Consider the following 26,727-nt stretch of genomic DNA (forward strand, 5'->3'; position numbering starts at 1 on the left):
ATGTAAAATACAGTTAGATAACTTCAGGCATTGATTCTAATAATAGGACTAGAGGGTCATTTGATCACATGGAAAAAGTAAAACAAAGAATTTGCGACATGGGAAAGATAAATTAGGAGAATGATTCCGCACCCTGAGTAAAGGTGAAAATCAAGCCTACTGTAATTTCTTTTTACACTCCAACTTACTGGCTAGTGAACACAGATATTCCTGATATGGAGCTGTGATGGACAAGGACAGCCCAGCTCCTTTCTTTATGAATTGTGTGTGTTGGCATTGTGATTTGATTCTAGGAACTGTTTCATGACAACATTCATGTTTATGTTTTTTCCCCTTTCAGCTTCAAGATCAAGGTGGAGAAAGGAATAGCTATTCTTCCAAATTCATCTGCTTCAGCTGTTATTCTTACTGGGAATGGACAATGGAATGTTCTCTAGCTTTATCATGATCAAAAACCTCCTTCTCTTTTGTATTTCCATGAACTTAGCCAGTCACTTTGGGTAAGTTATCATCTATGCTTTGATTTTACAATTTTCAGGGCGCATGTACCTTTTAGAAACTTTGCTGAGCAGTATATCAGCAAACCCTCATTGGCCACCTTTGCAGTCCCACAGACTTATCAGAGTCCTTGCCTTCCCCTACGCTTAATTCCGAGCAAGGCTGCTCCAAGTGTAAGGTCTCTGAAGTCAGTCAAAGAAAAGAGGCAGATTATGTTTTCAGAAGTGGAAGCCGAAGATGGTTTCAGAGTAAGCTGTGTTCCCTCCCACTCAAGTTAAAGCAGGACTCAAAAGCTGACCTGCATGAAGGACATTTATTGCTTGTTGGACAAAGCAGTGAGCAACATTCTTTGTCGTCTTTAGTTCCAAGCAAACTAAGGATTGTCGTCCTTAGTTCTGACAAGGACTTGCCATGGTCCTGACTTGAGCCAAAGGCCTGGAACTGTGGCCATCGGAATGCAAACGCAGATACCAGAAACTGCAGGTGTCTGATGATCTGCAGGACCCCAGGGCGTTTGGTGTTACCAGTGCCTTTAAGCTCTTTCATCTTGGCCTTTAGTATCAGTGTACTGATTCTAATAGTTTTTCATCAAACTAGTGATAACCCAGGGTCCTGACAAACTTCTTATGAGGTGCTGACTCTGTCCTCTTCTTCCCAAAATTGCTCTGGCTAATCCCAAGGACTGTAACTTGAAGTTGGTGGTGTGTTTATTCGCTAAGTCATATCCGACTCTTTGCAACCCCTTGGACTATAGCCCGTGAGGCTCCTCTGTCCATGGGATTCTCCAGGCAAGAATACTGGAGTGGGTTGCAATTTCCTTCTCCAGTGGATCTTTCCCACCCAGGGATTGAACCTGTGTCTCCTGTCTTGGCAGGCGGGCTTGTTACCCCTGAGCCAGCAGGGAGACCCCAACTTAAAGTTGGTGGAGTGTAATTAAGAAGTTAAATTTTAGGACAAAAGTCGCCAAACACCCCTTATGTGAAAATCGGTGGTGACGGTTGCCCTTGTGTGAATCATGGAGGCATCTACAGGGCACAGTGGCTCTGCAGTACATCCCCACGAGTCAGCAGGAAGGAGGCCCCTCCAAAGTCCATGACCCTCTCTCTTTGTTCTCAGGACATTTTCTGTACTTCTGACATTCCCAGGTCTGTACAGACGAGAAAGCAGAGAGAGAGAGGTCTGTGACCATCCTCAGGTGTGTGGCTGGTACATGACGGCATGGGGCTGTGTTCCAGCTCCATCAGAGACTTGGTCTGGCCCTCAGCACCGTGAAGGGGACAGAGTGTGCGTGCAACCCATGCCCTAGCCTCCTAGCCAGTCAGGGCGTTCCCTTGGGACAGAGTGTCGGTTGTTATTCTTACCTTGCTGCTTGTCTTGAAGGGGTACTTCCCTACTTGTGCCTTTGGTTTCCTCATCTGTTCAGTGAATATCTTCCCTTCCAAGGGCTCTCCCTGCTGTTAAATCTTCTAGGATTTAACCACAGTGTTCCCACATACATCCTGCATACATCCTGCATACATCCCTCCTGCATGAGAAGTGTGTTTAGAAGTGAAATCAGACACAATATTTTAAATTTCCAAGTTAATACATTAGGTAAGTAGTTTGCTTACTGATATATTGCATACATTTATCAATAGTTCAGATGTAAGAAGGAAACATGTATTTTTTCCCTAAGATTTTAGTCGAATATAATTCTGTGAATCTGCATATTCTATAGTCAAGAAGGTATTATGCTTACCTGGTGGATGAAAGTCTGAAGTATGAAAAAATTTGTATATGGAGTTTGGCCATTAGAAGCAACTGTACTTGATTTCTTACTCAATTTGATGACTTTCTGAGGTCATCTTCAAAATAGAGAGAGAACTGTTAGTTTCTAGAAGCTAATACAGAACAAGTAGTGGAATACTCCTTAATCTCCTTAGACAGTTAGTTTGTTGGAGAAGTTTTGATCCTGTCAGATATAAGTTTAATAGTCCATCCTAAAATGACACCTACTAACTGCAGAAATTAATGAGACCCAGAATAGTATGTGAAAAAGAAAAATATCCTTAATTCCACCACACAGATACAATCATCCTTCCCATTCTGGTGTGTTTCTTCCCCTTGCTTCTATGCCTAGCTTTATACAGTTGGGATCATACTGTGTTTTCAGTTCTGTAATTTTTGTGCTTTCTTCACACCAATACTTTGTTACCACAAAGTCTTAAAATGTATGATGTAAAATGGGCAAGTGTATTGCAGTGCATAAATGCTTTGTCATGGGCTACTTCCCTAATTAGGGGCGTTTGCATTGTTTCAGATTGTGTTGTTTTCCTACATATCTGTGAACATATCCGTCCTACAGTTGCTTTAAGTATTTGAGTTCATTTCTATTAGAAGATGTGTCTGTAAGTGGAATTTTACTCAGCTCCCCTGAGTGCTTTTAGCTCTTGGTTTTGGGCATCCAGTTGCTTCTGGGGACTAAGATCTGTAGCAAAGTGGGAAGTCAAGTAGGGTATGGTTTTCAGCAGAAGGCATCTTGACGTCTAGGGGCACAAGGCCCTATCGATTTCCCTTTCTATACAAGGCTCTTCTCACTTGGTTATTACTGTAAATGAGCTTAATAATTTTGTCAGATTGCAAAGAAAGTTTCAGAACACTTATTTGATTTAAAATCTTGACAAAATAATATCTATTGCAATATGAAGTGACTATTGTTACGTTGTCTGTTTTAGAGGACACTTAGGAGCTGAACATCGTTAGCCCTGGCTTACAGTCAGGGAGATGGGAGGAAAAGATGGCTACTGGTGGGTTTACCATGCTGATTGTGCTGGGGTTCTATCCTCAGCCCTCCTCAGAGGGAACCTGCTGGGTGGTCCTGGGGTTCTCGTCTTGACTTCACATGGTTTGCATGGAAGGTCATAGTCAGACTGACCTATAGAGGAAGGGGACATAATTTTGAAAGGAATTCTCTGCATCAGGGTAGAGAGAATTTTCCGTTCTGAGATTACAGAAAAAAAGAGCTTGGTAAGCTCTGTTATCTTCCTCCAAAGGAAGAGTTTATGTGATTTTGTTCTAAAGAAAGGTGAACAGGGAAGCATGAAAGGCTGTAATTTGCACATTGTGGGACAGAAGAAATGTGGATACCTGTAAATACATAAAGAAAATCAGACAATTGGTGAAGGGTAAAGAGAGTGATAGGAAACTGCTTTCAGTCAGAGAGCAGAGGAAAGAGGCAGGACGCTTGTGCTTCTGTGCAATACAAAATCATACACTGTTTGCAAAAAACATGTGGATCTGGCAATCAGGAAATTTATATGTGATGAGTAAAATGTATTTGGTGATTACATAAGATGGGGTGAAATTGCTTTGAAAATATGAGTCTCATGTCTTCTCCCTTTTATTTTCTAAATTTGATCAGAGCCACCAGTAGCTCATTTTCAGTAGCCTTTGTAATTCTTCTGTTAGTTTTAAGTTATATAACAGAGCATGAGTCAAGTGTATAACAGAGCAGAGACATATCTGACTGTCGGCCTTGTGTGATGTCACATTCAGAGGCATGGCATAATTGGAGGCGTTATAGTTATTTTAACCAGTAATCACACATACATGGTATAAAGACGCCAGCACAGAAACGATGTTTGCATCAATGTAAGGTCAAAACATAATTTAATCTGAAGTTACTTTATCATCATCTGAAAAATCATACTTTTCAGACTTGATCAGATCAGTGATAATTGCAAGATAAATTTGAGGATTATCAACTCAATAATATGGTTAAATCTGATTCCATTCATTTAGTAATATTAAACACTGTTTAGAGGTTTATCTATTAGAAAGTAAAAAATGCATTAGAATTTTATCACATGGGAGCTATAATTCAAATAGCCTTTGGAAAACACTGTTCTATAATTGGCAATTATAGGCAGGTTCTTGTAGAAGTAGCTTAAGAAAAGGAACAGATAAGGTTCTTTATCTGTCTACACAAGCATGCTAACTGGGACTGTTGGTTTCATGAAGAGCGCCTGTTCATACACGTTCTCAAGGACAGTTCTCTTCTCTTAACTAGAGCAGAGAGTGCACTCTCTCTGAGTCACTCACGTACTCACAATGTCTTTTTAAATGGCAAGAGGGAAATTCCCATATGGAAAGTTCTTCCTGCTTGTTACTGTAGAGTCACAAGACCAGGACTGATGGTCATCATGACAATTATAAAACCACAGAGAAGTGCTGTGAAGCAGATAGGACACTCACAGGTGAGGAGGCACTTATGTGGAGGCTGCAGGGATAGCCAGAGACCTTGCATATAGTAAACCTTTCGGGTGACTAAGACCCTGTGCTGTGCTATGCTTAGTCACTCAGTTGTGTCCAGCTCTTTGCGACCGCATGGACTGTAACCCACCAGGCTCCTCTGTCCATAGGGATTTTCCAAGCAAGAATATTGGAGTGGGTGGCCATTTCCTCCTCCAGGGGATCTTCCCTTCGACCCAGGGGTCAAACCCAAGTGTCCCGCATTGCAGGTGGATTCTTTACCATCTGAGCCACCAGGGAAGCCCAAGAATAGTGGAAAGGGTAGCCTATCCCTTCTCCAGCGGATCTTCCTGACCCAGAATTGAACTGGGGTCTTCTACCAGTCAGAGTCCATTCCAGGAAAGCCTGACTAAGACCCTGCTACAGAGTAAGGCCAACATTTTCTTAAGGCACCAAAACAAAATACTTCCAGATTACCTGCTTAGAAACTTTAAACTGCTAAGCAAAGCTTAGATGGACAGTCAGCCAAAGTCGACCCAGCCAGCCCTGCTCTGGCCATCAGCTCCAAGATGAGTAACTGGCTTGGTTCAAGGGGCGAAGGAGAATGTAGGTGTTTGGATTTTTTTTTTTTTTTTCACAAAGGTTCAATTGCATAACATGCATATTTTAATTGGTGTGAAATTTCAAAGGAAAATATTAGAATCAAAAGTAGAATTCTAGTGGCAGCAACAATGCTTATAAGTGCTTACATGAGTACATCTTCATTTCCAGAATGCATTTTCAAGAGAAATGTACTGTTTAATTTTCACAGAATCCTCTCTCTGTAGGTGAAAAGAGTGAAGGTGATAGAATATAGAGAAACATGTCTAAGTTTCATCATTGAAAAGTGGGAAAGTCAGAGTCCATCTCCAGGGCCTGAGCCTGCACCATCAATGCAGGACCTTCTCCAGAATGTCTGGATATTTAAGCTGCAACAAAAAGGGATAGAATGGGGGAAAATCTGTACATTGGAATCTTCTAACCTAGAACTCAAATAGCACTGCTCTAAAGATAGTCTTTCATAGCCTGAATAAAATCAAATGCAAAATATATACTATGAAATATGATGTAATAGAGAGGGAACCATGTTATAGGAAAATTAAGATATACAATGAAACAGACTTTAGCAGTTCATTGAAAATTCTGTTTTATTTGTATTTATTTAACAATTTATCTCAAGATCAAAAGGCAAACCTAAAAATAAATGAAACCCAGGAGCAGTTCATTTTCACTTTTAACCACAGGAAGAAATTGGGCCATCACTCCATAATCAATTTAGTTCCTACTTCAGGGATGTAGGTATCATTTTGACAGAGGACAGTGAAGCTGTTCTTTGTGGCAGCAGTTACTAAGCCTGCCTGCAACTCAAGTTTCCTAATCTCCAAGTGAAAGTAATAACAGATCCTATGCCACAGGGTTGATGTGAAGGGTAAATGCATGTGTGCTAAATGCTGAAACACGGCCAGGTAAGAAGGGAGTGCTAAGTCCAGGCTAGCACTGTCTTTCTGGGTATTGTGACCAAGAAGCGCCAAGGTTTGCTAGACTCATGGGCTGGGCACAGCAAAGTCCACAAGCTTAGTCCCACTGGCAGAGTCTCCCTTCTGTATAAGGGTGCACATTCACAGTTATAGGTTCTGGATCGGGGTTTGGGCATTCTGCAGGATGGTGCCCTGCAGCTACGTCAGGGTCTCTTGAGTCCTTCCTACATGCCAGGCACTGTCCTAGGTGCTGAGATCCTGTGATGGGCAGAGCAAAGCCTACCTTCCAGGAGGGCTCCTTCTGGTGCAGTTAGTAAACATGTACTTATCAGTTGGGTCACAAGGATTGCAGTGAAGAGTAATTCAGAGTAGGAGGTAGTCAGTGTGCTGGGAGATGAACTCACGCAGATGTCTGAAGAATGAGCCTGTCTTTGTAGCAATGATCGGACAGTTGAGAGGAGCAGCAGAGGCAGGGTGACTGAAGAGGCCAGCTTGAGGACGGAGAAGGTTGGTGGGAGGCAGGGCCAGAGGCAGCGTGGGTGGGGGATAGTCAGATCGTCTGTAGGCCATGCGGGGTAGCATTGGGATAAGCAGTTGGCCGTTGAAGAGTGAAATCTGATCCCACTGAGACTTGACAGTAGAATGACAAACAGTAAAGCTGACTCTGGCTGTAAGTGGAGAGTAAACTCAGAGTCTGGGTGGGGAGGCTTAGTAAAGGAGGGGCCAGGAAAGGCAGTCAAGAGGCAAAGGCAGTGCCCCAGGGGAGGGGTGTTTTGGGCAGCGGGATCGGTTGATGGGCTGCCATGGACATGAACGAACACCTGAAAAGGTGGTGGGTTCAATAGGCTGTTGTTGAGCTGGAAGAGACAGAGGGGAGGAGGCCGCTGAGAATTATCAGTGCAGTTCTGGACCTGTGCGAGCTTTGTTAGATATCCAAGTGGCCAGGCAGGCCATTGGGCATACAGGTCTGGACTCAGAGAGAGAGAGAGAGTTTGGGACTGGAGACATGAACTTGAGAGAGATTTAAAGCCATTAGATTGAATGGGATCAATTAGAGATTGAATTTAGACTGAAGGAGTGTCTCTAGACAGCCCTGGGAAATGCCAGGTTTAAGGAGAAGAGGCGGGGGAAGATAAGAAGCAGCTGTGTCTTGCACTGTAAGAAGGGGATGGGCTCAGCTGAGGGCTGAGACTGGACCCACAGTTTTGGCACTGGGAGGAGCAGCCGCAGAGGATTTCACTGGGATCCTGGGTGAGGCGGGGGCAAGAGCAGGGCAGAGTGACAGCAGAGGCCTTTGAGGAGATAGATCTTCAGTGAAAGGGCCTCTCTTCAGACGAGAGGCTGAGGATGGAGCAATACCTGAAATGGAATATAGGGTGAGTGAGAGACTTTTCAAAGACCTGATGTAATTACTGATAGGAATGGTTAGGGAGGAAGGGAGACCCATGTGTAATAAGCACTGGGATGATTCATGTGCTTTATAACCACATTTGTGGAGCAGCCAGTGTGGCTGGGGGAAAGGAAGGGGATGAGACTCCGGAAGTCTGGGGTCAGATGACGGGGGTGTTGCCTGTAAGGCAGGCACCTGGGTCCTACCTTGCAGGTTGTAGGATTCTGAACCAGGCTGCAGTCGTGGGGACAAGAGTGGAACATCTACATGAAGGTGGTGTCCAAGGGTGGGGTGGACTTGAGCTCTGTCTAGAGAGGTGATGGGCAGGACCAGGGGCACTTTTGACATGGAAGCCACCTAAGAGTTCTGGCATAAAGCTTTATGGGCACAACTTTATCCACATAAAGCACACGTGCCTATCAGTCCATATTTTCCATCATAAGAGGAAACAATTTAATTGGAAACTCGAGTTTTATTTTCATGTCTGGTTATATCCACCATGATATTTTAAAAATTTTACATATTTTAGCATGGTTAACTAAAGTGATGTGTAATGGAAATTTGAGGAAAACATCATAAAACAGTGCCATTTAGAGGTACTTATTTAGTGAGCTTAAAGTAATGAACGAATAAACTGAAGATACTTTTCTCAGAAGTAACTATATACTGGAGAAAGAATGCAGAAAGAAATGCAGTTCAAGAAGACAGATAAGTTGCTGCTTAAAAGCAATTCTGTTCAAGTCCCAAAGTAAGTTCACATTAAAGCTGGTCTGCAGATGCAATTATCTATACCATTTTATGGCAATCGAAAATGACTGTCAGCATAAGCAGAGATCACAAGAAATGCATCACATATTGCCATCAATAGCACCATTTGTGGTACGAGACTCAAAAGATTTTTCTTCCCCAGAAGTGATGACGTAACTGTTCACCTTGAACCATTTAAAATCCTGAAATAAGGAGGCATCATCAAGCATCACTTGGTAAAGTGAAACACCTTTAAAGATGGACTCTACTGCGTAGTGTTATTATTACTGGTAGAGACATTCATACTGACAGAAAAGTTACGTTGGAGTAAAGTTTCCTCAGAAACAAAAAGACTCTTAGATTTGACGACTAATACAACTCTCCTCTTTCAGAGTAATGCATGGATTCTACTGCAGGTTTCACCCACCCTGATACCTAGTTTTGGAGAAAGCTTTCTTGGGATCCTTGTCCTGTTGCATTCAGATTGCTCCCTCCGCATTCCTCCCCAGCTCGCGTCAGAAACCCTGCTAATGGCCTGTCCATCCCGCCTGTACAGCCCTGCGTGGCCTGGGCACTGGCCCTCTCCACCTCCAGTCTTACCTCTGATAAGCTCATCATCCCCCAGGTGCCTGGGGCCACACGGAAAGACAATGAGCCTGTTGAGGTGCTTTGCCTTTCCCACCACTTTCAGACCAGATCCTGCAGGTGGAGCTTGTCACATGAATATGAACCCCCATACAGGGCTCTTCTCACTAGGGTTCTTACATGCCCACTGCAAATGTCAATATTTTTCTTTTTTTTAAAATTTTTATTGGAGTATAGTCGATTGGTGTCAGACTTTATTTTTTGGGGCTCCAAAATCCCTGCAGATGGTGACTGCAGCCATGAAATTAAAAGACGCTTACTCCTTGGAAGAAAAGTTATGACCAACCTAGATAGCATATTCAAAAGCAGAGACATTACTTTGCCGACTAAGGTCCATCTAGTCAAGGCTATGGTTTTTCCTGTGATCATGTATGGATGTGAGAGTTGGACTGTGAAGAAGGCTGAGTGCCGAAGAATTGATGCTTTTGAACTGTGGTGTTGGAGAAGACTCTTGAGAGTCCCTTGGACTGCAAGGAGATCCAACCAGTCCATTCTGAAGGAGATCAGCCCTGGGGTTTCTTTGGAAGGAATGATGCTAAAGCTGAAACTCCAGTCCTTTGGCCACCGCATGCGAAGAGTTGACTCATTGGAAAAGACTCTGATGCTGGGAGGGATTGGGGGCAGGAGGAGAAGGGGATGACAGAGGATGAGATGGCTGGATGGCATCACGGACTCGATGGACGTGAGTCTGAGTGAACTCCGGGAGTTGGTGATGGACAGGGAAGCCTGGCGTGCTGCGATTCATGGGGTCGCCAAGAGTCGGACACGACTGAGCGACTGAACTGCACTGAACTGAGCTAAACTGGTAGCCGACTTACAATCTTGTGTCAGTTTCTGCTGTACAGCAAAGTGAGTCAATCCTACATATATCTGCTCTTTTATAGATTTCTTCTCTCATATGGGTCATCACAGAATATCGAACAGCGTTTCCCTTGCTTTACAGTCGGTCCTTATTAGTTATCTGTTTTATACATAATAATGTGTATACATCAATCCCAATCTACCAGCGTTTTTTCTTAGTGCCTCTACTCGCAGACCCCTTCCTTTGGCTTGAGGCCTGATCTTCATGCTCGAAGGCTCAGGTCTGCTCTCCTTTCTTCTGGCCTCATACATAGCTTGATCCCTCTACTTCCAGGTCCTAGGACACCCTGCATTTAAGACTCCTGAAGCAGTCATGTTCTTCAGGAATCCTCTGGGAGCATGGCCCATTCTTTTAGATCCAAAGGTTAGGGGTGCCACCTTTGTCATCATCACAGTTCCCACCACAATGCCAGGCACATGGCAGACACCCACAGTGCCTTTGCTGGGCTGAGCTGCTGGGATAGTGAACGTCTGTGAAGACGTGATGAGAGAGCTGCTCTCTGGGGTCATTTGGAGTCACTCTGGCAGCTGGTTCACAAAGCAGCCTGTTTCCGACTTAGCTCTCTAGTCTTAAAACAGTCCCTCGCCCCTCTGACTTCACATGAAGATCACTTGGGGACCTTAAAAAATACCAGTGCCCATTCCTCCTAAGGCCGAGTCTCTAGGGTCTAGAAATCAGAAGAAGCTAATGCAAAAGTCACAGATTCAAATGCCCTGAAGACACCAGAGGTAAGACCACAGGGACAGGTGGGAAATTTGCACAGTTACTAGAGTTGAGGCTTTCTAAAGTCATGCATATTTTTTGTTCTGAGAACTCTGTGTGAAATAAACCCATTAGTGCACCACATTTTATGGCTGCCTATTCCCTACTCCACCTCGTCAGAAGTCCCTGAAAGACCCAGACCTTTAGACCTGGCGGGGGCCATTCACGGCATCTGAGGAAGTCCTTCCACCACCTGAGCATCGAGTCCCATTTGTGTCCCTGCCCATGTCCCAGCCATCACCTTCCCTCCTCAGCCTGGAACATGGGGCTCAGTGTCCAAGCTTAGGGATCGAGTCCTTGTGCCTTTTGTATAGAAGATGTAAAAAATGAGGATGTTTTAACATGAGTGGTTGGATCTATATTTCCTTTATTGTCCCTTTTCTGGAACATCAGTAATATGAATATGTTGCAGCTGTTTCATGGACATTATTTATAGAAAACATGTACTAACTATAAGAAAATGGTTCAAATTTTCAGACAACCTAGTTTATTAATCCTGATACTGAAGGGAAAATTGCCACATTTTTCAAGGATTTCTATTTTATATAAAATTGTTCTCAAAAATAATGCATCTAGTCTTGGTTCACAGAATCTGTTCCCCTCAAGAACAGAGCCTTCAGCTTGCCTTAGAAGTGGCCGTGTACTCACAGCTGACCTGAGAGCCGGCAGAGCTCTTTGGTTTTACTCAGAAGACGCAAGCTGAAGCCTGCTCCTTGTACCCCAGAGGGCTGAGGGTATCTTGTGTTTCCACCTGGAGGCCTTGTGGATTTGCTTACTGCATGGAATTGCTCACTGAAGGCACAGCTCGTATTTGTGTGTTGTTTTGTTTTCCTAGCCCAAATGGAACAAAGCAAGCTGAAGTCACTCTGTATGTTAGAAGCAGTCTGTAAAAGTTATACAACTTGATATGCATAAGAAAGTTCACCAGGCCATGCTGAGAATCTCCTGTAAACTGGCACACCATTTGCTTTCAGTAGTAAGGAGAGGCCTTCCTCTCCATAGCTGTGAAGACAGTGCATTTTGTAACCACCACTTACAAAGGAATGGTTTCTGAGAAGGATCTATGGACTGAGGAGGACTTTCCAGTTGTTCACGAGAGGAACCTCACCTGCCCTGACAGGCATTTTTCAGGACTTCTAAAGAAACTATTTGCGATGCCCTAGGGCCTACCTTCAGTAAATACAGAGAAGAAATCATGGCAAATCCCCAGCCTGGCATCTATTTTTTTTTTAAGACCACAGATAAATGCAAGAAACAGTTATAGCAAAAGAGGACAAATGCTGAAATTCCTGCAAGGGTGTCTAGGAGGCAGTACTCCCGGAGACATGATGGGACTAAGTGGTCTGTGAACATCTCCATGGTCTCTATCTCCTGACAGTCAAGGCTATTCAGAGCAAATATAAGTTAAGAATATTTTCACAACAGATAATGTAATAGTTTTTAAAATGTACTTGAAACATTAAGGTATGCTTTTTCTTTTCTTTTTTCTTTTTGATTGTGACTTTTATATTTTTTATTAAGATAGAATTAATATGTAACATTGTGTAAATTTGGGGTATGTAGAATGTTGATTTGATACATTTATATATTGCAATGTGATTACCACCTTAGCATTAGCTGACACCTCTGTCATGTCACCTAATTATTAAGTCATTTCGCTTTTGTGATGGAAACAAGATCTTGCCTGTTATTAACTTTGAAGTTTATAACATAGTATTGTTAACTAGAATTACTTCATTGTGCATCAGATTCCCCCAAATTATTTTTTTTCTAGTTATAGGTTTGTAACCTTAAACAACATCTCCCAAATTCCATCACCCCAGCCCCTGGATGCTCTCTGTTTCTATCAGTTGGCTATTTTAGATTTCACATACAGGTGATGGCTTTTTTCTCCTAGTTTGCCTGCTCTCATCTCTCTTCTGTTAAAGAGCCAACCGGGACCTTCCAAAAATTGGACACTTGGACAAAACCTAGAATTGAGTAACCAAAGTGGTGATCATTGTGAGCTTCACGTGAAGTGGATGTTGAGGCCAGACTTAGTCTGAGCAATAGTTGCTCTGTTGTTGCTCAGCTGGGCCCGTGCACAGACTTTCTTTCATAAATTTGGAGGACAGTGTTAAGGCCCTTCATCCTGACATTAGGTTTTCAAGGCTGAATGCTTTGTCTTCCTGTGTGAAACTACAATGGATGTCAGAGAAAAGGGAATTCAGTATTTTTAAATACTAAGTCACAGAGTAAAGAAAAAAAAAAAGTGTCTGTGGGCTCCAAAGGTACATAATTCAGTCTTTAACAGGACTGAATTTTAGGTTGTTAGAGCTTCAACTATATGCATTTTAATGGTGATGAGAAAATTAGATCCAAAGAACATTATAGTCGTTCATTCAAAAGGGAGACACTTTAGGCCATTAGAGGATTGATCTGTTTAGATGCAGTTGGTGAAAATGACCAATTTTCAAGAAGCGGGTAGGGCAGGCATACATCTGTGCTGCCCCGAGAACTGCCTGCTGATGGCAAGGTTCAGTTTTCACTCCAGCTACTCTGTGAGCAGAGCGGGGCCCACAGTGACACTTCAGAGGAGCTCCAGGAGCCCCCTTTCTCCTCCCAAGTACCAGGGGTGCTGACTTGTTGGGACCACAGCCAACTCTCAGCTGGATGAGTTCCCCTTGAAGCCGAGCCAGATGGCAGGTCAGGTTCTTGGTAATAACACACATCTTGCTATTTGCACGTCTGAACAGGTAGCAATGGATGGACATCTGAGGTGGAGCCCATGATGTTCAGCTGTGTCAGTCATCTAGACTGTGGCTTTCTTTCCCTGCTGATAACTTCAGCTTTTCCCAGATCTGCTCAGGGCCGATTCTCATTTCCACCCACTCCATTGGCATGCACTTTTTTTTGACATAGACTTTTGAGGCCTCAGTTTGTTGCTGGATTGTACAAATTAGACCATTCTTCCTGTGAACCTCCTGCAAGGGTCCACCTGCTCTACTCAGCGCTTTATTGTAAGTTGACATGTTGGTCACAGAACACTCTGTTCCCCGAGTCTCTGCTCTGGGGCAGCACATAAAGTTGAGGTTTTCAGTCTGGGCTTCACAACTCCTGCTCAGCCGGCCTGTGCTCTGACTGAGGGGAGCGTGCCGGCAGAGCTGACGGTGCGGAAGCCCACTGCCATCCCTCACCAGCGATCCGTCCTGGCATAATGCTCACAGCACAAGTGCTCCCAGTCAAGAATGCAGGAAAATGTGGGCACACCAATCTTACTTTCAAATTAGATAGAAGCTCTAATGTCCCCTGGGACCCCAGAGTCCATTGCAGTGGAGTAACTAACGAAATGAAGGCTCAGTCTCCGTATTTGAACCAAACTGCTGAAATGCCCCACAAGTGGGTGAGGCTCTGCCAGTCCATGTGCAGTGACTAACATGTCTTAAAAATGGCTACACTATCAACACAAATAGTTCTTCAGAGTCCGGGAGACATGGAGTTTGATTTGATGGGTGACCAGCCCAGAGCCAGCATTCTCAGACTGGCTGTTCAAGAATTAGGGCTATTTAAATATTCAAGAATAAGGATTATGTAAGCAAAACAGCTTGGATAGTACAGGAGATCATTCTTAGATATCCTGCCTCTAAGACAAGTCAACATATCATTCCCTGTTTCTATACTTTGAGAAAAAAATAGTAAGAAACAATTAAGAAAGTCTGAACTCCTTCTTTTGTTTCTCTGTTAAAAAGCTTTTCACAAATGCCAACCAGCTCTGTAAAAGCTGAGACCGATGACAACATCACGATATTCACCAGGATTCTGGATGGGCTGCTGGATGGTTACGACAACAGACTGAGGCCCGGGCTCGGAGGTGGGTGTGGGCCCCGGCTCAGGCCCTCGGGCCCAAGGCACGTTTCTGCTTACACCCAGTCTCGAGCTCACGTTTGCTGTGATTCAAACAGTTCCTCAAAGGGCTTCCCTGCTAGGAGTGTGACTTGGTGGTGTTGCAAGGCTGCTGCATGTTGTCATTGTCCAGATGCAAGAAGCCAGGGGAAGTGATCTCCCTGAAAACTCCTTTTTCTCTCCAGATAATGGTAACATCCATTCTGGTCCACTTAAGGAGAAACCGCTTCTTAGGTGATACTGAAGCTGAAGTTACCTTGTGTTAGGAAATACTTTATCATCAACCTCATACCCTCCTGTCTCTGCAAGTCCTTTTCAGAAATCCGCTATTTAGTGCAAGTGTTCTTTACACGTTGCCTATTACAGGTTTAACTTTTCACTAGAGCCATAATTAGTTTTTACTTTGACCCTATAAAGCTGATGAAACTAAATGAGTAGTAAAATATGCTTTCAGGGTACAGCTGGCTTGATTTTGTGCTGGGAGTCCCCTGCGTTTCAGGCATGTGGGGGGCCCTTGGCTCCGCCAGGTTTGCATGTGTACATTTGAATCTGCTCCGTTAGGTGAGGAGGGACCCCCTAGCAAATCCATCCCCAGAGGAAAATGTTTAGTCCTTCATTATTTGCATTTTTTATCAGGGGTATTTGCTTAAACCATGGGTTGACCCTCTCTGCCTCTTTGACAAGAACAGTCCGCGTAGGCTCCCTGACCCCGTTTTACTGTGCCCTCCCTGAGTTATGTCCCTCTGAACTGTGAGCAGAGGCCCTGGCGAGGAACCTGTGTCTGTGTTTCAGAGCGTATCACGCAGGTGAGAACGGACATCTACGTCACCAGCTTCGGCCCCGTGTCCGACACGGAGATGGTGAGTGTGCTTGCGGCCCCGCCCGGACCACTCTAAGCCCTGACGGCACCGGCCCAGGGCTGCCCTGCCGAGCCGTCACTTGGTTGCCTCCGTTTTGTGTTAGGAATACACCATCGACGTGTTTTTCCGACAAAGCTGGAAAGACGAAAGGCTTCGATTTAAAGGGCCCATGCAGCGCCTTCCTCTCAACAATCTCCTCGCCAGCAAAATCTGGACTCCAGATACATTCTTCCACAACGGGAAGAAGTCCATCGCCCACAACATGACCACGCCCAACAAGCTGCTGCGTCTGGAGGACGACGGCACGCTGCTCTACACCATGCGGTGGGTGCCGCCGGCTGGCGCTGCCGTGCCGAAGCTGGCTAGTTTGCGGGGTTGTCATATCTGTGTGTGTGTGTGTGTGTGTGTGTGTGTGTGTGTGTGTGTGTGTGTCTGTGTCTGTGTGTCTGTGTGTGTGTGTGTGTGTGTCTGTGTGTGTGTGTCTGTGTGTGTGTCTGTGTGTGTCTGTGTGAGATGGGTGCTTTTCACCTTCTGACTTGCGGGGTTGTCATATCTGTGTGTGTGTGTGTGTGTGTCTGTGTGTCTGTGTCTGTGTGTCTGTGTGTGTGTGTCTGTGTGAGATGGGTGCTTTTCCCCTTCTGACTTGCCCATACTGATGTCCATGTAGATTATTTCTTTGGGCTACTATGAGTTCATAGTATTTATCTATACTTGTTTATTTGATTCAAGATCAAGGGCATCTTTAGAAGAGTGGTAGTGTAAGCTAGGGAAAATTTAACAGATTTTATTTTAAAAAGTCTAAGCAGACTCCTTTTTTGTTGCGATTGTGCAGTATTTTGAAGTTTTAAAAGTCTGTTTGTTGTGTGGTTTGATAACATTTCCAGCACTGAGGTTAAATTTTAGCACTTGTCATTTAAAATGATCATTAGTCATTTTTTGAAGATTCTGAATTATGCATTGCATCTGAGTAAATCAATACACTGACCAGTGAGAAAGACTTCTTTATAGCTTTTCAGCTTCCATGGTGGGTCTAAGTAGACTTTAGAAGATATTTTTAAATTAATGAAAAAGAGAAAAGGAAAGAAAAAAGCACGAAAGCCAAGTTGTTTAAAAGGTACATTATTTAGGTAGCTGTTATAGATATTTTCTATCTTAGTTATAATTATTCACAATAAACTTTATATTTAAAAGGGTAATTGTAGTGGAAAATAATGTGAATACAGTCATCTTCAAAGACTGCATGTCCTAATGTAATTCTGAGGAATGCGTTGGCCTATTGTGTCCCAAACCTGCTTGACAGCTGGCCATGATTTGTCTTATACCAGCCCAGTAAGGATTCTGATCAGTGATCTGCACACACACCTTGATGTTTTGTTCCAGTCTTTACTCTTCCTTTTCCCTACATTGATCTGGAAGGTGTTTCACCCGTAGATGGAGATAGGAGTTGTGAGCATCACATCAATGCCTTACCCATGCAGAACGCATGTGGAAAGCTGAGGAATATCTCGAGGGCTGACGTTTGGTCCTCTGTCATCGTGCTGTGGGAAGGAAGGCTGGGGAATATCTCGAGGGCTGACGTTCGGCCCTCGGTCGTCATGCTGTGGGAAGGAAAGCTGAGGAATATCTCGAGGGCTGACGTTCAGTCTTCGGTCATCGTGCTGTGGGAAGGAAGGCTGGGCAGTGAGACAGGGCACTGCGCTCAGCCTGTGAGCAGGGAGTAGTGTGGAGACGAGCCCCGCATCCTGGCCGGTGCTGGGGTCCTCTGTCATCGTGCTGTGGGAAGGAAGGCTGGGCAGTGAGACAGGGCACTGCGCTCAGCCTGTGAGCAGGAAGTAGTGTGGAGACGAGCCCTGCATCCTGGCCAGTGCTGGGGTCCCCTGCAGAGGAGGCCCTGGGTAGGCCTGCTGTGCACCTGTGCTCTGTTCCCAGTCTGCATAGATTCTTGTCCTTGATTCACACCTGGCTCCCGTCCTGCAGGGGTCAGTTTGGTCCATTGCCTAATACGATGGGATGCCTTTGTCCTGGGCAGAGTTGCATGGACAGGATATAAGATAAGCCTCTTGTCCAGAAGGGGAGGAGGCAGCAGAGGGGCCTCTTACCAAGTGTCTGTATATCAAAAAAGTCCCCAATACACACAGCCCTTCAGCCCTCAGACCGCCCAGCCAGGGGACAGCATTTCCACTAACCAACAAATAGGCAGAGGCCAGAAATGTTTGGTAATCAGCCCAAGGTCACAACTATGAAGGGGGTGGTGGCAGCAGGAATCTGAGTTCTGGTATGAGCAATTTCCTTGTTTAATCTACCACATTTGGAAATTGGAGGGATGCAGCATTATTAGACATGCAATGGCCTTCTTACCTTTGGGAAAATGTCATGCCCAGAAGGAAGTGGTGAGAAACCAGAGAAACTTAGCAGGGATTTGTCCTTATTTGTGCAGAGGAAGCCTGCTGCTAATGAGTTGCAAAGTTGATAACCAGTTTTCTTTTCCAGTCTTATTCAACATGTGGAAAGGAGAACTAGCTACAGTTGAAAGCATTAGGAATTATAGTATGATTGGACCTATAGCTATAATTTGATAGCATTTTAGTCTACAGATTTAGCAGAGATGGTGAGATGGCAATCATAATTAACTGGACAGGGCACAGAGCCCCATCCAGGCCTCACCCTGTCACTGGGCCTTTAGAAGTACAGCCTTTCTATCTAGCTCTTTGGTCACTCCCACCAAATCTTATAAAAGCAGTGATATACTTTGACCCAGTAATTTCTATGTAATGTCTGTCTTAAGGAAATAACTAGGAGTAAGGACTAAGCTTTATGCACAAAGGTTTCTACTATCATGTTACTTATGACAGCAAACAAAGGGAAAAATATAAAAATTCTGCACATTTTTTCAACTAAAATTGTATTTAAAAATTTTTATTCAGACTTTGGATCTAATACAAAAGATGAAACATGAAGAAGAAATTAGGGTTCACATCCTACACTTTTAATCTGAGATACATACTGAGAAATATTTGAAAAGTACTGTTACCAACTTCTGAAAAGTAACTCTATGGGAGGGATTCATTTATATAACATCCCCACCATGCTCCAGAAATCATTTAAGGTAATACTAAAAGACACACACAATTCAGATGGATGAAATTCCTTAGGTGATTTCAAAGAAGCTAAGGGAACATAAGCTATTGATGCCATTTGCTCCCAAAATGTCTTCTAAAAAGCCTTTGGTGCTTGCCTAGAGCTGATCTACAATTTCAGTTCCGAAGAACTTTCTACCACCTGTGCATAATCTATTTATAGAATCTGATGATAAAAAGGTAAGTCCAAAGAGAGCCATAGACATTTCCTGTTAGACCATCAAAGAGAGGACCCTTAAAATGCTCTGCAGTTACCTTCAGAACGACCTTGTAGCAAATAAAAGTGATAAGTTTTACAGAGCCATACCCAGAGGTGTACTGTGGACACCAGACCAGTGGCCCGGCATCTTTAAGGGGAGCCCCAGCGCAGCAGTTTCCCTGGGTTGTCGTTGCCAGAGCTGGGGAGAGAAGAGGCACAGAATCCAGAGCACGACTTCTGTCCACCCAAGGACTGAATTACTGCCCTTCTGGCTGGCCTCACTAATTGCCTGAGGTTTTTCCCTGGGTGGAGCTTTAGGTCATCATTGAATAGTAGTGAGTTTTTATTTCCCTCCCCTGCAAGCTCAGACATGACCACCGGAGGGCATGTGCCAAACCTCATGACACATGTTCTTTGTAACAGGTGAGCTGGGAGATAGTGACCACCAGCTCTTACCTCTGTTTCCTGCATGCCTTCTGAAGGTGCAGACTTGTGAGGACCACACAGGGCTTAGTGTCCTGGTCTTTGGGTCCCTGACGGAAGAGCCAGTCTCTCTAGTCTGTGGTGTAGGAAACTGCAACAAGCAAGAAAGTGCTGACAGGGAAGCGGGCTCTGGTAGTATCACATGGTGTCAGAGAACCTGGCTGCTGCTGCACCTCGGGTCACTGTGTCCAGCCCGTGGGCAGGTATCCGAGAGTGCCAGTGACTGCCGTCCTGGTCATGGAATGCCCTGCACTGGGGAAAAGAGCCCTGGGCAGACCGGAATCACTCTGGCACACTATGTATTTCTCTGTGCTATTTTTATTTTGAGAAAGGCATATTTTTATGATTGTTTACACCCCGTTTGGATTTTCATTATTAGTAGACATCACTGCTTTGAAAGGAGCATGGATTTTGGAGTTAGGCTCACTTAAGTTCAGATCTTGACCTTATCATTTAGTGGTCATGAATACTTGGCCGTTTTACTTTAATCTCTTAGAACCATTGTTTGTTATTGTTTATTTCTTTCTTTCAGTATGGTGTACCTGCAGGCTCTGAGAATGTCAGTTTGAGAACATATACAGCTATTCCTTAAATGGCCACTGGGAGGCAACACAGTCACATTTTTGCATAGTGATTGGCAGCCACCATTTAGTCTAAGCAACTTACTTGAAGGAGATTATATACACGTTACATATGTTTGATTTGTGGGTAATACATTTGAAGGAGATCATACATATATAATTATAGGTTTGTAACTAAGCACTGGTGTGTGTTTAAGAGTGTCTACATCCCTACATGTAAACCAGTGTCCTTCATGACACCAGTAGATGTATTGGCCAGATCTTGACATTTTTAAGCTAATATTGATTTTAACGATTAGAATCAATGTATTATTTAAATATTTGTGAAACAAGGAAAATCACCAAATATGGAATACAGTTATGACGCCGAGACCAAAGACAATCAGTGTTAACGGTTTGGTCTGTATGGCATATACGTGTCTGCCTGTGTGGGCGCACGTGTGTATATGTGCGTGTGTCCACACATCCTCTCCTATAGATTTCGAGTGGTCTCATTCTCTGAAAATTGTTTGGTAAATAGCTTTATGATCTAAAGTATATTGAGCACCTTTTCCCCTCATTAAACATTGTTCTCAAGTTTGTGATCCATTACATCCATCAGGTCAGTATCCTGTCATATTTCTCTAAAGAAATGCATGTCATTTTAATTTTTTTTTTTTACTTTATGATAAACATTGTAATCAGTTCAGTTCAGTTCAGTGGCTCAGTTGTGTCCGACTCTTTGTGACCTCATGAACTACAGCACGCCAGGCCTCCTTGTCCATCACCAACTCCCGGAGTCCACCCAAACCCATGTCCATTGAGTAGGTGATGCCATCCAACCATCTCATCCTCTGTCATCCCCTTCTCTTCCTGCCTTCAATCTTTCCTAGCATCAGGGTCTTTTCAAATGAGTCAGCTCTTCGCATCAGGTGGCCAAAGTATTGGACTTTCAGCTTCAACTCCAGTCCTTCCAATGAACACCCAGAACTGATCTCCTTTAGGATGGACTGGTTGGATCTCCTTGCTGCAAGCACATAATTCTATCCATTGCATAAATTCCAGGTATTGGTCAAAAGATAAGCCTTTCAGTACATATTTCCATTTTACTCTAAAAACTCTACCAAACTCCCTCCCTCCAGCAGGGGAGGAGGGGTGGTCCCTGTTACTTCCTCGCTGACATTTTACCCGTGGAACTGAAAACAGAGCAGCAGCCCATTGTGCTACCTGAGATGCAACCAGCAATAGAAAGGTCCATGTGTCCCGGTGAGTCTGAGATTTATACTCACACCAGCCTTCTTTCCCTTTGGGAAACGCGTCTCGCAGAGCAGCTTGTGAACTGACTTGACCGAAGATGGCCTTTCCCCCTGAATGAGGGCCTGGGCACCTGGCTGTACAGTTCCATGCCCACCTCCATCTTCCTGTCAGTGTGCACCTTCAACCTCCCTTGTTTTCCTCCAGCACTGGGCCCCAGACTTCCCCAGATGACACCCCGGAGCCTCCTACTCTCCAGCTCACTGGCCTCGGCTTTCTCAGAGTCCCCCGCTCACAGCCCCTGAGTAATCTTGCCTGGAGCATTTGCCACCTGCATCTGACATCCCTGCTGAACTTCAGAGCATCTTTGGGGAAGGGCCTATGTCTTGATCATGCATGATTCTCTGTGATTTCTTACAGTCTAGAAGCCTGGCTCCTGGCCCTCAAGAGGAGTTTATGTTTGTGAAGAGTAAACCATAATGACTGGAGAAGGAAATGGCAACCCACTCCAGTATTTTTCCCTGGAGAATCCCATAGACAGAGGAGCCTGATGGGCCACAGTCCATGAGATCACAAAGAATCGGACACGACTGAGTGACTGACACACACACACACAAACCATAATGAACAAAACACCTTCCTTAATCTCGCCTACACCACTGCTCAGCCCTTAGTTTGACAGATTTAGAAGGGAGACCTAGAAAATTTCCACAGACGTGCTCAGTGCTTGGGTGTCTGCCAGTTTTATACAGATTCAAGTTTATGTTTGGCTAACAAATTGTACTTTGGGGCCACATGAGGCCATCTTACTACAGGTTCCTTGGCTACTTGGTTTGAAAATGTGTCTGGAATTATCCTGGGTCAGTTCACTGCAGTTAGTGTCGATTTTTAAACCATTAGATTGGATTACTTCATCCTTTGCAGATGGACAACTCCAGCACATTTTTGTCTTCTTAGGTTCTGAACCAACAAAGGCTGTCAGACACTCACTTCTAGGCTCCTTCCACTGTGGTCTTGTGGGCTGGAGTCTCGAGCTTCCCTGTCCAGGCAGGGTCTTTAAGCTCAGGGCCGCAGCTCCCACAGTCTTGAGGAATCTCTATGGCCTCTCTTTGGAGGCAGTGGGTGGGAGGCGGTGTGCGGCAAGTCCCAGGCAGCTGCTGGTTAGTGACTTGGTCCTAGACCCCATCCCCAGCCTCACAAAGGTAAGGCCCAGGCCCTAAGTAATGTTGAATGGAGAACACCTCTTGACCTGGGCTGCTAATTGCTTTTCAAAAAAAGTATGTAGCCTTTTTTATGTGCCAGATACTTTAGAAATATAAATTCATCTAATCCTCAAATCACCCTAACAGCTTGGTACCATCATTATCCCTGTTCATAGATGAGGCAAATGAAGCAGATGAAAATGAATACACAGGAAATAGTCAAGGCTGTATATTGTCACCCTGCTTATTTAACTTATATGCAGAGTACATCATGAGAAACGCTGGCCTGGAAGAAACACAAGCTGGAATCAAGATTGCCAGGAGAAACATCAAAATCCCCAGATACACAGATGACACCACCCTTATGGCAGAAAGTGAAGAGCAACTAAAGAGCCTCTTGATGAAAGTGAAAGAGGAGAGTGAAAAAGTTGGCCTAAAGCTCAACATTCAGAAAACGAAGATCATGGCATCCAGTCCCATCACTTCATGGGAAATAGATGGGGAAACAGTGTCCGACTTTATTTTTTTGGGCTCCAGAATCACTGCAGATGGTGATTGCAGCCATGAAATTAAAAGACACTTACTCCTTGGAAGAAAAGTTATGACCAACCTAGATAGCATATTCAAAAGCAGAGACATTACTTTGCCGACTAAGGTCCATCTAGTCAAGGCTATGGTTTTTCCAGTGGTCATGTATGGATGTGAGAGTTGGACTGTGAAGAAGGCTGAGTGCCGAAGAATTGATGCTTTTGAACTGTGGTGTTGGAGAAGACTCTTGAGAGTCCCTTGGACTGCAAGGAGATCCAACCAGTCCATTCTGAAGGAGATCAGCCCTGGGATTTCTTTGGAAGGACTGATGCTAAAGCTGAAACGCCAGTACTTTGGCCACCTCATGCAAAGAGTCGACTCATTGGAAAAGACTTTGATGCTGGGAGGGATTGGGGGCAGGAGGAGAAGGGGACGACTGAGGATGAGATGGCTGGATGGCATCACGGACTCGATGGACATGAGTTTGAGTGAACTCCGGGAGTTGGTGATGGACAGGGAGGCCTGGCGTGCTGTGATTCATGGGGTCGCGAAGAGTCAGACACGACTGAGCGACTGAACTGAACTGAACTGATAGAGTCCAAATGCCCAACTCACCTACCTATACCTACTTTAACACGGTGTCTAAGAAACACACAGCAGTAGGGTATGCACGCTATTCTGCCAACCTGCATGAAAAGTCTCCACCAGGTGGCGCCCTATCCACTTGCATTTCAGGGGAATGGGCTCAGGAGTGCCTTGTGTGAGACCCAAGGGAAGCTCTGGTCTCCCTGAAACTCATTCAGGGAGAGTAAACTGCTGCATCTCTGAGCAGTGTTGCTGTGAGAGGCGCTTGGTGTGTCTGCGACTGGCCTGAGGTTTCTCAGAGTCAGGAAGCCCGTCCTAGCACCACACCCTCACTGGCACACAACTGGCCTGTACCTCCTGCCATGCCATTGGGACGCCAGGGTGCTGACTCTAGAGCTGAAGGGCTCCTGAAAAAGTGCTTCCGTCTCCTCACCTGGGGAAACATGAAGGGTCCTTCTAGGACGCTGAAATTGGTGGTCTCATCTCAGACGTAACCTGTGCATAATCTCATCTCACGCATAACCTGTCAGATGGCAAAGAATCCGCCTGCAATGCAGGAGACCAGGGTTGGATCCCTGGGTCGAGAAGATCCCCTGGAGAAGGAAATGGCAACTCACTCTGGTATTCTTACCTGGAGAATCCCATGGACAGAGGAGCCTGGCGGGCTACAGTCCATGGGGTCACAGAGTCAGACACAACCTAGCGACTAACACTGCCACTTTTCACTTCATAAATGTCAGACAAGTACCTTGTGAATCACATAAATCAGAGAGGTCTTTTAGGTATGCTGATAATGCCCTGAGGGTTTCTGTGTTAACCCTGAAAAAGATTATGCACGTGTCTGATGTTTATGGAGGAAAATGAAGATGTGGAGTCCTCGCTGCTGAAAATGTTTCCCAAGGGGCGTGGGATCATGAGTTTTGGGTTTTGTTTTTCCTGTAATTGTACTTTCTCATACAGTAGCCACTGCATCTTGTTGTTAATTTTAAGGTTAAATAAAATGGAAAATTCAGCTTCTACGTCGTACTGACCATATTTTAAGTGGTCAATAGCTAGCGTGAAAGAGGGCTTCAGTATCAGACAGCACAAATATAGGCCATTCATATCATCACAGAAAGTTCAGGTGGAAACCCAGCCTAATCCAACAGAGCTGAAATGTTTCCCAGGGGTTGTATTTTGCCATTGGCCCTGACAATTGCACACAGCACTGTGGCCAGCAGTAGCCAACTTTCTGCTATAACACATACAAAGAAGGGATGACAGAGGACGCCGAGAATCCTCGGACTTAAGTAAAAATTTAGAATAGCTTTGAAAAAGTTTAAGCATTTATGATACAATATTTTTATAACTGTGTTTTTATATAGACAAATATATATATATTTTCTAGTTTTAACAGAATAATTGACATATAATGCTGTGTAAGGTTAAGGCATACAGCATGTTGACTTGATGCCTTGTGCATTGCAACATGATGACTACCACCATGTTAGTAACACCTCTGTTGTATCACATAATTACCATATCTTTTTTTTGTGGTGAGAACATTTTAGGTCTGCTCTCCTGGCAACTTTCAAATATGTCATGCAGTATTACAACTATGGAGAAGGAAATGGCAACCCACTCCAGTATTCTTGCCTGGAGAATCCCATGGATGGAGGAGCTTGGTGGGCTACAGTGCATGGGTTGCAAAGAGTCGGACATGACTGAGTGACTTCACTTTCATTACAACTATAATAACCATCCTTCCACTCTGGATACCTAGAACTGATTCACTCTTAACTAGAAGTTTGTACCGTTATACAAGTATCTCCCCAATTCATCCACCCTCCAGCCCTGGTCACCACCAGTCTACTCTCATTTCTGGACGTTTGGAGTTTTAAATTTATACAACATTTGCCTTTTTCTGTCTGACATAATGCCTTCAAGGTTCATCCAAGTTGTTGCAAATAGGAGAATTGTCTTCCTTCTCATGACTGAATAATATTCTCTTGGATGTGCAAATATGAGTATATATCACCTTCTCTCATCCAGAGATGAATACTTAGGTTGTTTTTATAACTTATCTTTTTTTTAATAACAGGATTTGTGAAAAATCCTGCAATAAGGATTACAGGTAGTGCAAGTATCTCTTGTAGTTAGTTTCCATTGGAAATATTCCCCAAAGTTAGATTGCTGGATCATATGGTAGTTCAATTTTTAATTTTCTGAGGAACTTATATTCTTTTTCTGTAGTGGCTACACCACGTTACATACCTGCTATCAGTATAGGAGGACTCCCTTTTTTCCATGCCTTCTCCAAACTTTTTATCTCTTATCTTTTTCATGATATCCATTTTGACAGATGTAAGGTGGTGTCTCGTTGTTTTGATTTGCGTTTCTGTGGCAACTAGTTGTTGAGCGTCTTTTCCTGTACCTGTTGCCATCTGTTTGTCTTCTTTGGGAGAATGTCTTTTCAGTTCCTCTGCTCATTTTAAAAGTTGGATTTTTTTTTTTTTTTTTTTTTGGCTATTGAGTTGTATGAGTTCTTTATGTTTTTTGGAAAGTAAACTCTTACCAGATATATGATTTGCAAATATGTTCTCCCATTTTGTAGGCTGTGCTTTCACTTTGATGATTATTTCTTTGAATGTGCAGAAGCATTTTAATTTGTTTGTCTGTTTCTTTGTTTGCTTTTGTTGTTATATCCAAAAAATGGTTGCCAAGGCCAATGTCAAGGCATTTTTCCCCTACGCTTTTTTCTAGCAGTTTTTTCTTTTCAAGTTTTGTGTTCAAGTCATTGATCTGTTTTGAGTTAATTTTTGCTTGTGATTTTTGTGTCTTGCAACTTTATTGAATTCATTGATTAGTTCCAATAAGTTTTTGATGGGAGTTTTTAAGTCTCTATATATAAGATCATATCATCTGCACACAAACACAATTTTCATTCTTTCCAATGTGGTGCCTTTTATTTCTTTTTCTTGCCAGATTGTTCTGTATAGGATGTGCAGTAACTATGTCAAATTACAGTGGTGAGAGAGAGTACTCTTGTCTTATCTCTAATATTAGAGGAAAAGCCTTTTAGTCTCTCTCTGTTGAGTATGAGGCTAGCAGTGGTCTTGTCACATATGTGTGCTAAGTCACTTCAGTTGTGTCTGATTCTTTGCAACCCTATGGTCCTCTGTCTATGGGATTCTCCAGGCAAGGATACTGGAGTGGGCTGCCATGCCCTCATCCGGGGGATCTTTCTGACCCAGGGATCAAACCCACGCCTCTTATGTCTCAAGTGCTGGCAAGCAGGTTCTTTACCATTAGCGCCATCTGCCAAGCCCCAGTCTTGTCATATATTCCCTTTATTACATTGAGATGTACTGTATACTGAAATTGTTAAATGTTTTTATTGTGGTAGA

The 26,727-nt window shown here is 44.0% G+C and overlaps 1 protein-coding gene across 1 annotated transcript in view; it reads left to right on the forward strand.

Annotated features, from left to right (window-relative positions):
• The first annotated feature begins 414 nt into the window (after positions 1–414).
• The window catches only part of GABRA5 (gamma-aminobutyric acid type A receptor subunit alpha5), a 91,834-nt gene continuing 65,521 nt past the window's right edge, over positions 415–26,727 (forward strand). The window contains exons 1-4 of the mRNA XM_052659593.1: positions 415–500; positions 14,380–14,501; positions 15,326–15,393; positions 15,497–15,717. Coding sequence (XP_052515553.1) covers positions 415–500; positions 14,380–14,501; positions 15,326–15,393; positions 15,497–15,717 — 497 coding nt within the window. The remainder of the gene's footprint in view (positions 501–14,379; positions 14,502–15,325; positions 15,394–15,496; positions 15,718–26,727) is intronic.

Source organism: Budorcas taxicolor, chromosome 21 (assembly GCF_023091745.1).
Source record: "Budorcas taxicolor isolate Tak-1 chromosome 21, Takin1.1, whole genome shotgun sequence".
In the NCBI taxonomy this organism is placed as follows: domain Eukaryota; kingdom Metazoa; phylum Chordata; class Mammalia; order Artiodactyla; family Bovidae; genus Budorcas; species Budorcas taxicolor.